The sequence below is a fragment of the Schistocerca serialis genome, chromosome 6, assembly GCF_023864345.2.
Source record: "Schistocerca serialis cubense isolate TAMUIC-IGC-003099 chromosome 6, iqSchSeri2.2, whole genome shotgun sequence".
Lineage (NCBI taxonomy): Eukaryota > Metazoa > Arthropoda > Insecta > Orthoptera > Acrididae > Schistocerca > Schistocerca serialis.
In genome coordinates this window covers 328,514,001-328,531,007 of record NC_064643.1, presented here as the reverse complement: position 1 = coordinate 328,531,007, position 17,007 = coordinate 328,514,001, and the positions used below count along the sequence as shown (strand labels likewise).

Here is a 17,007-nt window from a genome sequence, read left to right as displayed (position 1 = left end):
AGTCTGTATTCAATTCATCTTCTGCAAAAAGAAACAGGCACCCCACTGGTGCAGGACAGAATGTGGCAGACTGCTTATGACTTCTATGATAAGCCAGGTCAACCTCCCAATCGGCTCATCCTGGAACTGGGACACCACCACCACCACCACCACCACCACCACCACAGGTCAGCAACGCATTGGCCAGACCTGATGCAAGAAAATTTTCTCCACAGCAGCCTCAGAACATTTCATCTCCACATCATCAGAGGCTAATCTTGCTGTGAAAATAATTCTCTCCACAGCAGCTTGAGGCAAGCATCTCCACATCCACTGAGGCCAATACAGGAAGTTAGGTAACCGTAACACCACATCGTGAGGTGCAACATCTGTGAACCTGAATGACTTTAAATACAAGGAAAGGAGGGATTTATCAGCCCTCCTGGGGTTGTCAGGTGTGTGAGCAGGGTTTCAGCAATGACACATTTCAAGTTTCATCTAGTCCCAAGCATGCTGAATTGGATGCTTGTCTGCAAATAACACAGGCCATTCCATTTGGTTGAATTATGCCTTACGGATGAAAATGTCCTTGAGGTCGTATGGTGTGTTCATGCACCGTCATCTTGAGAGATGAGCACATCATTGTAGTATTGACAGCAGGGTAGAAGGACCATGTCCCAACACTACACAACCCCCAACTGTTTATCCTAGATGGAAGTAATATGTGTTCTGACATCTGTACATACAAGGCCAAAGCATTACTGACCAACTTCCCTCTCGAACCTGTGGAACTGTATGCCACACATGTGAATATGTACCTGGTCACAGCCACTGACTTCAACAATCATCAGTTGTGACACAAATCCTGCACACATCAGTGAATGGAATCAAAAATCACTGATGTTAACTCAATTCCAGGTGATCCCTTTACAGATTCTTTGTGCATCTTGGTGCAGGATGATAATTATTGTTGTTTTTAACAGCTCCCTTGATGTAAAATTTATCATGTGGCATGGCTGCATAATGTTTAGCTTGAATCAGCTCTCCCAGTTGCCTTCAAAAAGGCAGTGTGCGATTCTATTGCATTCTATTCAAGGACCCTATGACCCATAATTGTTAAACAACACTCACTCACTGACGTTGACTGAGTGACTACTATTTTGCTGATCGTCAATGTTTCATTTTACCAGTTGAATGCTCAGAGTCCTTGTTGCCATACAGTGACAACGCATGTACAGTCTAAGCTTGAAATGACCCTGCAAGGCGTGTTGAGCCATCAAACAGTGCACACAAGCCGTGTTGTTCTTGTAATAAGTAAAGAGGCAGCAAACACACTATCGAACTGCCCTGAGATGTGGTCAAGAGAGCACTGAGAAGGAGGTTCCATTTCAAGAAAGCGTAAAGTACACATTTAAAGAGGATGCCGCAATACTTTTTTTAGAAGTTCATATAGATTAAGGAGCTCACTGTGTGAATAAATCAAGATGTACTGTTATGCTGATAAAGATTATTTATAGTTGTTCATCAAGAAAATCAAGGGCTAGTCCACACCTATATAAGTACATTAACCACTTTTTTCCTGGTAGCAGATATCTTGTATGTATGTTGCTTAAAAACAGCTTAGTGAAGTTAAAAAAAAAAAATCAACATTTGGTAATGTACTGTAAAGGTAAAACGACAATGCAGGAGGATTTTGTATACAATGTAGTCATAAATTATTTGAAACATTTCTTAATGAACATATTGTTTACTTCAACAACACCAATATTCCAATCGCTTACCTTGTGGTTTTGAAAAGAAGTCATCTGCTTTCATAAGCTCCAGAAGAGGCAAAAATGCACCATGTGATGGCTCTGTTTGGAAATGTTGCTTATTATTGTAGCAACCAGTTCCACTTCCAACTGGATTTTCCTGTGTGAAGAAGAGTTTCTCAGAATGTGTTAAAGGGTACATTCACCTGGTAAATTAATTTTTTTCCAAATTATGTTCCAAAAAATATCCTATAATGAATGAAATTACATATAGACATATAAAGACAGCTATTGAAGCTCAAAACGATGAATTACTAAATTTTGAAGGCCACCAATAATAAAATACCAAATATACTCATGCACTGGACTCTGACTAAAATATCCTGAAACTTGAAGTCACTTAGATTTCCGTGTAGCTATGAAGTCTAACCATGTATTTCACAATGGTTTCCCGTGAACACATATCTTGGAGGAGCTGGCTGGAGAGCGGTGCATGTATTTTTTTCATACCACTGCCAAGCACTTGCCACTCAACTGAAAAAATGTCATCACTTTCAGTCTCTAGAGAAGTAACATCACATTCTTCTTCACTTTCTGAGCCACTAAATTCACTGCCAAGCTCAGGATCATTATAGCCATTCTTTTTTTGAAAGCATTGCCAAACCAACAATACAGGAGTGTGTCTGATAGCAAAGCTGCACATAGTAAGGACAATATTTAGTGGCAACAACTTCAACCAAAACGTGACAGCCAGGCTAAAAATGCAGTACTACATGCCCTCTAGTGGCTGAACACTACCTATCAGTGCTGAAATGGATATAAGCAGGATCCCCCCCCCCTGAAAGTGGCCCAAGTATACTTGGGATTTTAAGTTTCTGTCAAAATAATAAAAATGAGATAAATTGGGGTTTTATGTTGTTGTTGTTGTTGTTGTCATTGGTGTCATGGTCTTCAGTCCAGAGCCTGGTTTGATGCAGCTCTCTGCACTACTCTATCCTGTGCAAGCTTCTTCATCTCCCATCTACTGCAACCTACATCTTTCTGAATCTGCTTGTGTATTCATCTCTTGGTCTCCCTCTACGATTTTTACCCTCCACGCTGCCCTCCAACACTAAATTGGCGATCCCTTGATGCCTCAGAATATGCCCTACCAACCAATCCCCTCTTCTAGTCAAGTTGTGCCATAAATTCCTCTTCTCTCCAATTCTATTCAATACCGCCTAATTAGTTATGTGATCCACCCATCTCATCTTCGGCATTCTTCTGCAGCACCACATTTCGAAAGCTTCTATTCTCTTCTTGTCTAAACTATTTACTGTCCACGTTTCACTTCCATACATGGCTACACTCCATACAAATACTTTCAGAAACGACTTCCTTACACTTAAATCTATACTCGATGTTAACAAATTTATCTTCTTCAGAAACGCTTTCCTTGCCATTGCCAGTCTACATTTTATATCCCCTCTACTTCGACCATCATCAGTTATCTTGCTCCCCAAATAGCAAAACTCCTTTACTACTTTAAGTGTCTCATTTCCTAATCTAATTCCCTCAGTATCAACCGACTTAATTCGACTACATTCCATTATCCTCGTTTTGCTTTTGTCGATGTTCATCTTATATCCTCCTTTCAAAACAATGTCCATTCCATGCAACTGCTCTTCCAAGTCCTTTGCTGTCTCTGACAGAATTACAATGTCATTGGCAAACCTCAAAGTTTTTATTTCTTCTCCATGGATTTTAATACCTACTCCGAATTTTTCTTTTGTTTCCTTTACTGCTTGCTCAATATACAGATTGAATAACATCGGGAAGAGGCTACAACCCTGTCTCACTCCCTTCCAACCGCTGCTTCCCTTTTATGTCCCTCGACTCTTATAACTGCCATCTGGTATCTGTACAAATTGTAAATAGCCTTTCGCTCCCTGTATTTTAACCCTGCCACCTTTAGAATTTGAAAGAGAGTATTCCAGTAAACCTGGTCATAAGCTTTCTCTAAGTCTACAAATGCTAGAAATGTGGATTTGCCTTTCCTTAATCTAGCTTCTAAGATAAGTTGTAGCGTCAGTATTGCCTCATGTGTTCCAATATTTTTATGGAATCCAAACTGATCTTCCCCGAGGTTGGTTTCTACCAGCTTTTCCATACGTCTGTAAATAATTCGCGTTAGTATTTTGCAGCTGTGACTTATTAAACTGACAGTTCGGTAATTTTCACATCTGTCAACACCTGCTTTCTTTGGGATTGGAATTATTATATTCTTCTTGAAGTCTGAGGGTATTTCGCCTGTCTCCTACATCTTGCTCACCAGATGGTAGAGATTTGTCAGGACTGGCTCTCCCAAGGCCGTCAGTAGTTCTAATGGAATATTGTCTACCCCTGGGGCCTTGTTTCCACTCAGGTCTTTCAGTGCTTTGTCAAACTCTTCATGCAGTATCATATCTCCCATTTCATCTTCATCTACATCCTCTTCCATTTCCATAATATTATCTTCCAGTACATCGCCCTTGTATAGACCTTCTATATACTCCTTCCACCTTTCTGCTTTCCCTTCTCTGCTTATAACTGAGTTTCCATCTGAGCTCTTGATATTCATACAAGTGGTTCTCCTTTCTCCAAAGGTCTCTTTTAATTTTCCTGTAGGCAGTATCTATCTTACCCCTGGTAAGATAAGCCTCTACATCCTTACATTTGTCCTCTAGCCATCCCTGCTTAGCCATTTTGCACTTCCTGTCGATCTCATTTTTGAGACATTTGTATTCCTTTTTGCCTGCTTCATCTACTGCATTTTTATATTTTCTCCTTTCATCAATTAAATTCAATATTTCTTCTGTTACCCAAGTATTTCTACTAGCCCTTGTATTTTTACCTACTTGACCCTCTGCTGCCTTCACTATTTCATCCCTCAAAGCTACCCATTCTTCTTCTACTGTATTTCTCTCCCCCATTCCTATCAATTGTTCCCTTATGCTCTTCCTGAAACACTGTACAACCTCTGGTTCTGCCAGTTTATCCAGGTCCCATCTCCTTAAATTCCCACCTTTTTGCAGTTTCTTCAGTTTTAATCTACAGTTCATAACCAAAAGATAGTGGTCGGAGTCCACATCTGCCCCTGGAAATGTCTTACAATTTAAAACCTGGTTCCTAAATCTCTGTCTTACCATTATATAATCTATCTGATACCTTTTAGTATCTCCAGGCTTCTTCCATGTATACCACCTTCTTTCATGATTCTTATACGAAGTGTTAGCCATGATTAAGTTACGCTCTGTGCAAAATTCTACCAGACGGCTTCCTCTTTCATTTCTTCCCCTCAATCAACATTCACCTACTACTTTTCCTTCTCTTCCTTTCCCTACTATCGAATCCCAGTCACCCATGACAATTAAATTTTCGTCTCCCTTCACTATCTGAATAATTTCTTTTACCTCATCATACATTTTATCAATTTCTTCGTCATCTGCAGAGCTAGTTGGCACATAAACTTTTACTACTGTAGTAAATGTGGGTTTCGTGTCTATCTGGGCGACAATAATGTGTTCATTATGCTGTTTGTAGTAGCTTATCCACACTCCTATTTTTTTTTATTCATTATTAAACCCACTCCTGCATTACCCCTATTTGATTTTGTATTTATAACCCTGTATTCACCTGACCAAAAGTCTTGTTCATCCTGCCACCAAACTTCACTAATTCCCACTATATCCAACTTTAACCTATCCATTTCCCTTTTTAAATTTTCTAACCTACCTGCCCGATTAAGGGATCTGACATTCCATGCTCCGATCCGTAGAATGCCAGTTTCTTTCCTCCTGGTAACTACGTCCTCTTGAGCAGTCCCCGCCCAGAGATGCGAATGGGGGACTATTTTACCTCCAGAATATTTTACCCAAGAGGACGCCATCATCATTTAACCATACAGTAAAGCCACATGCCCTTGGTAAAAATTACGGCTGTAGTTTCCCCTTGCTTTCAGCCATTCGCAGTACCAGCACAGCAAGGTCGTTAGGGTTAGTGTTACAAGGCCAGGTCAGTCAATCATCCAGACTGTTGCCCCTGCAACTACTGTAAAGGCTGCTGCCCCTCTTCAAGAACCACACATTTGTCTGGCCTCTCAACAGATACCCTTCCGTTGTGGTTGCATCTACGGTACGGCTATCTGTATCGCTGAGGCACGCAAGACTCCCCACCAACGCCAAGGTCCATGGTTCATGGAGGGAGGGGTTTTATGTTAAGGGGTAAAAAACAAAAAAACTTGACAACCATACAAATTTGTAAGCATTCAAGATTAGGTTGTGAATGGAAATGTGACAGAATCTTACAAATAATCACATAATGATAACAGTCAAGTGATATGAACAAGAGATTGACAACAGCAACTACTGAACGAAATTTTGGACATGTGACACTTTCTTGATACTGTTGACGACCTTCTGTAAGAAGTATCACAAAATTTGAAAGATGTACTCCATCAGTCGAAAAAAGTTTCGAGACTGGGGTAATAAAAAATAGAGAAAAGTTAAGATGGTGGTTTTAATGCCTCACATGTTCTAAACAATCCCCCCCACCTCAAGGAATATTCATAGAACCATTTGAAACTGTCAGAAATGTCCCTCTTTGGTATTCTGTTTAACTTGCACATCACAGTCATACCTTCTTTGGTGCGAACCATCAGAGACCTATTGCACACTGTCATTTTATGGTGGGCTCATTTCAACAAGAATAAGTCTTGTTCCCGCAATGATTTTCTCCAGAAAGAATTGTCTGTGTTTTTCATTTCAACCAAGTCATGGAAGATGTCCACTCATTGTCTTCTCTCTTCAGCAATCTAGGTGGGACAAAATTTGCATAGACTTTTCTCCAAAACGTTATGGAGAATGCCTTGAACACTTGATTTAGAGATGTTCAGTTCCTTATTCCACTGCAACTTGTGACACAACTTTGATACACTACTGCTATACGTCCAGTATTAACGCTGCCTGCTCGCAATTGAGACGTCAAATGTATATCTGTTGTTTACTGTCACTAGTTCAAGCTGCTGCTAAAGTGTCTTAAGTTTGTGGATGGACAGAGGACATAATGTTTGCTATAGAAATTTTGTCATTCACACAGTCTGTCCGCAGACAGATGTACAATGGCTCCCTAGTTCTGAATGGCAGAAGGCAGTCAACATTGGCCCACTCATGTTGTGTGTCCAGCTGCTGCCAGCCTCAGTAATCTGATACAGAACTTAGCAAAGTGTTTATCATGTCATGTCGTGTTGTGTTGTGTTGTGTCATAAATTATTGCACCTCTTGGTGAGTGATGAAGCAGATCTTGTCTCTTCAAAGGCAATTCCACATACTCTTTCCAATCCTTGGAGAAGGTTAAGGGACAGAACAAAACCAAAGAGGTTTTGTATCCGGTCACTTGGAGCATAAATTAATAAGTAAGCAAAAGTGTAGCACCAGCACTGTGTGACATAAGTGCAGCTTGTTCCCCTGCACCACCTCTCTACCCTCAGCAGTCAATGTATCCAGAGAACATGGGCGGAGCTTGCTTTCTCCACTCCACACCCTCCCCCACCAAATTTGTTCATCTCCTTGTCCAGAGATTATAAACATGTTTATATCGTTATTACTGGTTTGATTTTAATAGCAGTGGAGGAACACACATAACATCAGGAACTAACTATCAATACATGATTATATCACAAGTGACGTAACTGATCAAGTCAGATTAATAAGTTCAAAAACCATGTCTTCAGTCTGCTCAATTGTTTTCTATACACTGCATGCCTATCCTGTCTGGATGATTGCAACAGAGGTGTCTACAAAGGGCTGAACAGACGATAGCATCCTACAACTGACATATACCAAATTCAAAGACAGGGCTCAGATAAAACTGTATCTAATAACAAGAACTAAATCTGTGTAGTTAAAATGTAACTGAGAGTTGTCCATTCTTCTTCTCCCTCTGATTTTTTTTAGTGTGGTGATAAGCATCACCACAATACTTTTTCCCAGGCTCAAATATTAATAACACTTTTGACATAAACCTCGTATCACCACCAGCAACTCAGTAATAGTTCTTGTTATCATTACTCCATGACTGGTGTGTGTGTGTGTGTGTGTGTGTGCGCACAAATCTTGTTAACGTACATAACAGACCTCCCACTATTTCTGTAATTTTCAATGGCTTGGAAATATTGCAGCCCTTCTTTGAAATCTTTTCTGTTAACAAATCTTTTTTTTCACTTTTTCTGCTTCCAAGCAATACATAACAACCAATCTTTTGTAAAGCCCAGTGCCTGATCAAAACGTTTCTCTTCTCTTTCAAAACTGGGACCAATTTGTCAGTTTTGGGAACTTACTATTTGTGCTGTAGAAATGGTACGTGGTCCACTAAATGACATATTTATCGAGAGGTCGTTATTTAGTTGATAAACGCTCTGGCTTCCTTGTGCATCCTGAAGCTAAGTTTGTAAGTCCCCATACTGTCAGCAATATGCCACCCAATATTTTCCAAATGAGTACCTTATATTCTATGAACTTATTCACACCATTCACTTTAGTAAGGAGTCACAAATGTGATGTGGATGCAGGGACAGTCGCCACAGGTCTGGAACAGCTCCTTCCTTCACTACCCAAACCAGTAGCATGGCATCTGCACAAGCTGACATTATAAATAACACTACATCTTGCTGACAAATACTTAAAATCACGGAAAACCTTAACAGTCAGAGGTGGAATTGAACCACCATCCTCAGAGTTCAGTGTCTTACTATCCTTCCACTTTGGTCAGTAACTACATAAGGAAACTGTGGGGGGGGATCAGTGACCAGAAGTAGTAGAGAACTAAAATACAAGTGCAGTTGATAACATGTGTTCAGACAATTAAAGGGAAAGCTTGAAATACACTCTTACATGAAAAGAAGACACTCACACTAACGTAGATCTGTGTTACGCAAACGAAACTCAACAAAAAGTGGACTGAATAATGAACTTTCCTGGCTGCCACATTCCTATCCACTGTTCCTACTCTCTCCCACCTCTTTCATGAACACTTCATTCAATCCCGCCAAGCCCATCCCATAAGAGTGCATAAGCGTCACCCACCATTCACTTGCATACATAAGAGATAATGTTACCCCATTAATGGAAGAGAACATATGTCAAGGATTTGCCATCATTTTAAATTTTTATATGCCATTCACTGGAAAACACTGCAGTCTACTCGGAAAACTCTCCAGTCAGCCACACGAAAATAAAGCGCAGCTTTGACGAGAGTTAATTCGAGTAACAGCCAGTATCCACACCAGTGGCTTTGTGAATGAGTGACAGGTTCACATAACAAAACATTGTAGAAACATGCCCCACTGGGCAAGTTTAGCTGTTGGACCAGGGAACAACATAAACGTGGGGCGTTTGAAAAGTCCGAGAGATGGCACCACCGGCGCGTATCGAGGTCATGTTTAGTTAGTAGCATCTTTGGAAAGAACGCACACCAAGTTTCAGCCATACTGGTCTATTTCTTTGTGTTTGGCATTCGTGTGAATCAAGCATGTCATGTGACTGTCAAAAAATGATGAAAAAGAATTTCTTGTGGTGATTAAACATTACTTTATGAAAGGCAGAACACCTCAGGAGACTAAAGAGAAGCTTGATAAACATTACGGTCACTCTGCACCTCTGATTACAACAGTTTTCGGAGTGGCCATATGGGCACAAGTGACGCTGAACATTCTGGACACCCTGTGGAAGTTATGACTCCATAAATCATTAATAAAATCCATGATATGGTGATGGATGACAGGAGAGTTAAGGAGCGTGAGATTGCTAGTGCTGTGGGCATCTCGATTGAACTGGTGCATAATATTTTGCATAAACATTTGGAGATGAAAAAGCTATCCGCAAGACGGGTTCCGTGATTGCTCACAATTGACCAAAAACGGAATCGTGTTAAGTATTGTAAGGATGGTTTGCAGCTGTTCAGGAAGAATCCACAGGACTTTTAAGCGTTCTTTTGTCACTGTGGAAGACACATGGATACATTACTATACTCCTGAGACCAAAGAACAATCTAAACAATGGCTTACCAAGGGACAATCTGCACAAAAAAAGGTGAAGACCATTCCTCCGGCTGGAAAGGTTATGGCGACTGTCTTTTGGGATCCGCAAGGGATAATCCTCATCGACTATCTGGGGAAGGGTAAAACTATTACAGGTGCATATTACTCATAATTACTGGACCGTCTGAAAACAGCTGCAAGAAAAACGACAGTGATTTGACCGCAAAAAAGTCCTATTCCATTATGACAATGCACCAGCACACACCTCAGCAGTTATGGTAGCAAAATCAATCGAAATAGGATTCCAACTCATTTCACATCCGCCCCTATTCTCCAGACTTGACTCCCTCAGACTACTATTTGTTTCTCAATTTGAAGAAATGGCTGGCGGGACAAAGATTTTATTCAAACGAGGAGGTGATTGCACCAACTAATAGCTGTTTTGCAGACTTGGACAATTCCTATTATTCAGAAGGGATCAACAAATTAGAACAGCGTTGGACGAAGTGTATAATTCTAAAAGGAGACTATGTCGAAAAATAAAAAAGGTTTACCCCAAACACGTAAAAAGTTCTTGCACGGACTTTTCAAAAGCACCTCGTAAGCAGGTTAGAAATTTGCATCTGGCATTTATGTTTGATAAAACTGTTCACTACAGGGAGCATGTCTGTTACTGTAGCATTCATATTAGTTTGCAAAAACATAAAAATTCAAATGATAAATTTATTCCAAAATACACATTTGGCTTTTAGAAACTACACGCAGAGATACATAGGCTAGTTGCTATATCACTGGTGCCACTTAAGTTCCAGTGCTTGTTTTAAGAAGCCTATTTATATACTGTCATGACCTGCCTACTTGGAAGTCATAAAGCATTTAAGTACTGAACTCAAGAGCTTCTTATGACAAAAGTGGAAGTATGCTTGTATATATGTGCACAAGTAAAGGTGGCAATGCCTACATAAAGATAAATAAGGTAAAAATACATAAAAACTTTAAATCCTGCAAAAGTTTGATGTTCAATATAATTTTACTGCGTTTCTGAATGAAGGTTAACTTTCATTCTAAACTTTTTGCCACAGAACTACGTTTTTATGGTGAATATTTAGCAAAATTTCTGAATTTTGATCAGTGTTCTAGCATACACCTTGTGCAGTCTGTGCTTATATTCCAGTCAGGATTTCACACACTTACTTAAACTTACTGCCACAAAACTATATTTTCCGCTGCTTTCTGTTCAGCTATTTATGAGCAGCTTGTGACACCCTCTTTTACATTCCCTACACATCTCATGACAAGTTTTGCAGAAGTAATCACATAAAATACCAGAAGAAAATTTACTTTGTTGGCTTTGTACTCACAAATTCAACACCAACAATCACATTGGTCAAATTATCTTCTGTATGATCTCCAAGCCAGCGAACAATTCCAACCTCAGGACCAGAATCCGTTACCCATACAACTCTATCACCAACTTTCAAGAATGGGTTACCTGAACCAACATTGTGGCTGCTTGACTCCACGCCTGCAAATACATAATCTTCATTGCAGAAATACAATTTAATGCGTGTAATTATTCAGTTCTGCACAAAGTAACAACAGAATACGGCATTTTAAAATAAAAAGAAGTTTCTAAAAATATTATTTTATACACGAAATTAAAAAATTAAAAACTTAGATCAGTTTTAGATTTACCTAAATCACTTAAACCAAGTGCAGGACGGTTCCTTTGAAAGCATATGGCCTTTTTCTTTCCCTGATCTGAGTCTGTGCTCTGTCTCTAATAACTTCATTGTCAATGGGATGTTAAATTTTATTCCCTCATACCCAAAATGAAATATGCTCACATGCAAATGTAACACAAAAAAGGGGAAAAAGGGGGGGGGGGTCAAATTCTCTCTAGGTTTCCTGCCATTTTTTGGAATGGATTCATGTTATACAGCATTATCAGCACATATTTTTATTGTGTAATTCTGTTCATTCGATAGTTTAATTCTTGTTTCAGTTATAGTGCACTCTGTGTTAACACAGTTTGCGGTTCATGAGGAACTTTTAGTGTACTGATGAAAAATTGTATAAAGGTGTTATTGTCCCACCACTACTGGTTCCTTTTAAAGTGAGAAAACCAGCATCCCCATCACCATAGGCCCCATGCCCAATAGCTGTGGTACAGCAGCCATGGATAAGTTGCTTTTTATCATGCATAACCAACCCTGATCAGTGTTTCGTAACATAGGATCCCACACTGACAAAAAATTTCTGTAAATGTTACAGGCCAAAGGTAGAAGAGACCTCTTAAGGATCCTAAGCTCAATCTAATTTTACAGGTTTCATTAATTTGGTGTAGAATGTCATGGGGAATCCTATACTGCTGGCCAGATGATAACACTGATGGGGATCTTTTGAGAGCATTTTTGTTAACACAGAGCTTAAAAAATCTTTCAAAATGTGACTACCTCACATTATTAAAGCCATAAAAAAGAGACAACTATTCTTTTTATGAGAATACTCATTCCATTTCATTTTTTATAAAGAGAATTTTGTAGAGCTGAATGCTGTGGAGACAACTTAAGAGAGAGAGAGAGACTACTTACTTGCAGTTTTTGTGACTAAAGCTCATTTCCTAGCCATCATGACTTTTGATATTATGTTCCACAGAGAATACTTAACAACTGCAAAATGTTATAAAAGGTGTCGGATTTAATTTGAGTATAAACAGAATATGTGCCCATTTCCAATGCCAACTTTTAGGGCCTTATTTGCTTGCACTGCAAAACCAAATATAGGCCTAGTTTTTTTAGGTGGCTTAAAAAATGGTCTTTCTTAAGAAAATGGTTTAATAGAGTTTGCAGAGAAGACATTTTTTGTGAAAGTGGAGCAAAATTAGACATTATGACATATTTTGAAAAACCATCGTTTTTGCCCTCAGTATGTAAACTATTGAAAAGCAGTAGGAATATGAAATTTTATATTCTAAAACCTTGTATTAGTCAGTGCAAAGTTTCGGCTTATACCGCATTTATTTTCAGAGATATGAAAAGCTAAACTTTACATTTTTTCAAGCAGCTATTTTATTGGACAACTTTGCTACAAATTATACAAATGCAAAATCACTCAGGAAATCTCCCCCCCCCCCCTTTTAAGAGAGTGCAAAAAGATGTACAAAATGGCCTAGTTTTGTTCCTTTCAAGGGCATATCATGTCTCAAAGTCACCAAAAACTCATGGGTGCACTGTTGATTGCCGCACTATGGGGTCAAACAAATGAATAAATCTCTGCAAGTATTCAATTTTCAAAAGCAAAACTTTGTACTGATGTTCATTGGGTACCTGTGCAAATGTTCACACAAAATTTCAACAAAATCCATGATGGTCATGTACGAACTTTTCTGAAATTAGACCACTTGACATGGAATGGCCCAGAGAGATGTACCAATTTATCGTTAGTAGTCCTGCAATTAGGCAATGAGACTGAAGTCATTATTCAACACAAAATTGAAACTTTTAGTACAAATCAGTACGCAATCAATTTATTATAACATCTAAGACCTATGACATTACAGAAGTATCCGATTCCTTCTGTCTGCTTTGACCCATGATGTCATCAACAAGGCAGGACAGTCCTATTTCTAGAACATCTAATACAGTAACCAAAACATGACGGCATAGACATGTGACCAAGAATAAAAACACACAAATATTTCATTCCCAAACACAAACTAATGGGACAACTGCTAGGAGGTTTAGCATGGGGACAATTTAAACATACAACAATACATAAAACAGAACCACCTGAAAACACTTATTATCCAGAAAATCAAACAAAAAAATTCTGAAACTATGACGTAACACTACAAACATGAAAAACCATGGGAGTTACAGATTTCACTTTCCCTAATAGCTCAAATGATGCTTTCGATACCAAAAACACCAAATGAGGCATCGCAAAGTACACTTGACCCATATGGCTCAAACTAAGCCCGCTATACCAAAAAATCACTACATGCAACTTCAACTTCAAAACATGGCAACAGTGACTTCATTTGACCAACATAGCACAAACAAAGCCCTCAACACCTAGAACCCAAACACAAGTCAAAAGTCTTGGTACCGCAAAATTCACATAACTTGTTAGTCCAGTAATGGGGTACTTTTTGCTTGGGGGGGGGGGGGGGGGGGGGGGGGGGGGGGGGGGGGGGGGAGGGGGGAGCGAGGTAGAAGATTTTATTTTATCTTTTGTATGCAGTTGAGAGTATGTTGAATCCAAGTTTGCAACCTCTAAACACCTCGGGACAAACTTTTTGTGGCCAAAACATCAAGAAACTGACTCCAACACCTGCAACTCAAAAACTACCAGCCATTCGTGATTTGGTCCTTTAACTCCTGCAAAATAAACTGACACTCTTCTGAATGTTCGTTGTAGAAAGACATCATTTCCATTGCTTCATCTGTGTGTGGATCCAGGACTTCCTCGTTTTCCTCCTCCCCTGACTGGCCAGTTAAAGACCCTTGACAAAACCTATGACATTGAGCATTGTGGATACATTCCAATAACTCGTGAGCCCAGTCATCACCTCGCCTCTCAGCAATCCAACAACAGTATCTGTTAATTCAAGTTTCATAACTTTAAGAACAATATTTTGCTTTGTGTAAAGAAGTCTACAAAGTTTCTCCCATTAGCATCAATTTCCTCTCCACAATAAAATCAGTGTTTATTAAAATCAAATACCTTCTTGTATGATCGAAGATTTGATGTTGATGGTGCAGGGCCTTTTGCAAAAGACGATCCAATCAGTTTTGGGTTACTGCACTACTTCTGACAAGCACTGTGCACTTCAACTTCACCCAGACCAGTTGATAATTTACGATGTGCTGCAATTTTCTATCCTTACTGGATTGTACTAGCGTTTCCAGTCCTTTCTGTTTCACTTTAACCACATCACCACCTGCCAAATTGTTGTCACATATAAAACACACCTCCAAATAATTTGGAACACTCATTTAAAATGCACTGACAGAAAATAAAAGTAACCTCAAATGAAGAACGAGAATTTTCCAAGACACAAGGAGTTTTGAACGTGTCTGTCACACAACACAGGAAGACTGGAAGTCGTAACAGTGGAAACAATAACAAAACAACAGAGGGAATGGCAGCCACAGCCGTTTACAACATCTCAGTAGTTGGTTGATTGGTTATTTAGGGGAGGGGACCAAACAGCGAGGTCACCTGCGCCATCAGATTAGGGAAGAATGGGGAAGCAAGTCAGCCGTGGACTTTGGATGGGGAAGGAAGTCGGCCGTGCCCTTTCAAAGCATCCATCCCAACACTTGCCTGGTGTGATTTAGAGAAATCGTACAATACCTAAATCAGGAAGGACGGACATGGGTTTGAATCATCGCTCTGAATGTGAGTGCAGTGTGCTAATCACTGCGCCACCTGCTGTCATGTCAATTGAGGGAGGTCCTGAAGGTGGGGCAGATTTATGTATTCTGTATTAGGAATTTCATTTAATTGAATAACTCTGAATTAAAAAGAAAAAGTGGAAATATTCTGACTTTCAAGTTATGAACACTTACCAGCGCATAAAACTGAAGAAACTAGATGTTTTTGAAACATGAAATTTCATGCTCTTCAACTCTGATAACTTGACATTTTTCATTTGGAGTAGCCGTTTTTGAGTTACAGGCATTAGAGGGGACTTTCTAGTTAAGTCGGTAAAAATGAAGGAAACTCTGACAATTGATTGTGGCCAAATGGCTGCGCTGATTTTGAGATTTAAGTAGGTCATTCAACGCACAATTTAATGCTCTTCCATTTTCATAAGGGTAAGATTTTCAGTAGGATACAAAGTTTCTGAGTAATGGGTGAAACCCTGAAAAAAGTGCCAAATTTCTTGGTTTTTTGGCCAGAAAAAGTTGTCCCGAGCACCCCCCCCCCCCCAACCCAAAAAAATAAATTGAAGAAGAAGAAGAAGAAAGAAACCACTCAATACCACTCCATAGCACAAAATCCATATTGGAATAGAACAAACAAAGCCTAATAATTTTCACATCTTACAGAAAAGCAGTCCTCAAAAAGAAAAGAAAATAACTCTCAAACCCACTCCACACACCCCAAAACCTGCTCCATAACCACACAAACCACACCAACAATAACCCCCCCCCCCCCTCCCAAAAATCCCATCTCCTCAACTCACGAGCCTTGGACTGTACATCCAAAAAACACAATAATTCTCAAAGGCACTATTCCATCAGCAATACTAATCTAACTGACATTGCAAATTGGAAGAGTGCTTCTTCCCCCTTCCCTAACATAGATTTAATGCCCCCCCCCCCCCCCCAAAAAATGGTGTATCGCATTTGTGCAATCCTAGGCGTCACAATCATTAAATTCAAAACTGCTATTTACAACCATATTCTCATACCCTCTATTCCCCAGACCCCAAAATAACAAAAATTCATCCAATATCACGGTACTCCCATCAAAATGTATTCTTCAATCAACCAACCCCCCCCCCCCCCACCAACCTGCAAACTACTTCTCCCATACTTCTTCTACCCAAACTGTGACCCGTTTATTTCCACTACCAACCTATGCCCCCAACTTCCATCTATACTTAACATACTCCAAAAATATTTACCTGCGAAAAGAAAACACTTCTCACAGTCACTCCAGTCTCAAGGGCACAAAAATTTAGAGAACCCATAAAAAAACAATAAGTCAGCAAAACAATCTCACTTATGGCCAACCAAGATCTCTCAAGCCAAATTCCACACTGAATCGATCTCCAAATCTTATACTGACATGTCCACATGTATACGGTCCTGGTACAAGAGGCCAAGTCTCTGGTCAATTTCATACTCTCACCACAAGCATGGTACCTCACATAATCAGAAATCAATCCAAACAGCTGTAAGAAGTTAACCGCAGTCCCGTCTTCGCCCAATACAACACGGAGAGGACAACTGTTGAATTTATCAGTCATATCCATCACTAACATAAAAAAGTAATGTTATTACATTCCCTTCCATAGAACACACATGACACTAACTCTTCCAACAGCAAGTTAACACAATGATTACCCAGAGCCAAACACAAAACATAACACAAACAACTTAAAACCTCAAAATCCACCACAAAAAGCACACCACCAAATTCTACAACACAACTTCTACAAATACAAACCAACACAAAAGCACTGCGCCACAGTGATGACACACACAA

General features: G+C 39.5%; 1 protein-coding gene across 1 annotated transcript in view; it reads right to left on the bottom strand.

Moving 5' to 3' along the window:
* The window catches only part of LOC126484855 (uncharacterized), a 98,652-nt gene that overhangs the window by 65,022 nt on the left and 16,623 nt on the right, over positions 1-17,007 (bottom strand). The window contains 3 exon segments of the mRNA XM_050108451.1: positions 1,761-1,890; positions 11,145-11,308; positions 14,579-14,728. Of these exon segments, the coding sequence (XP_049964408.1) occupies positions 1,761-1,890; positions 11,145-11,308; positions 14,579-14,728 (444 nt within the window).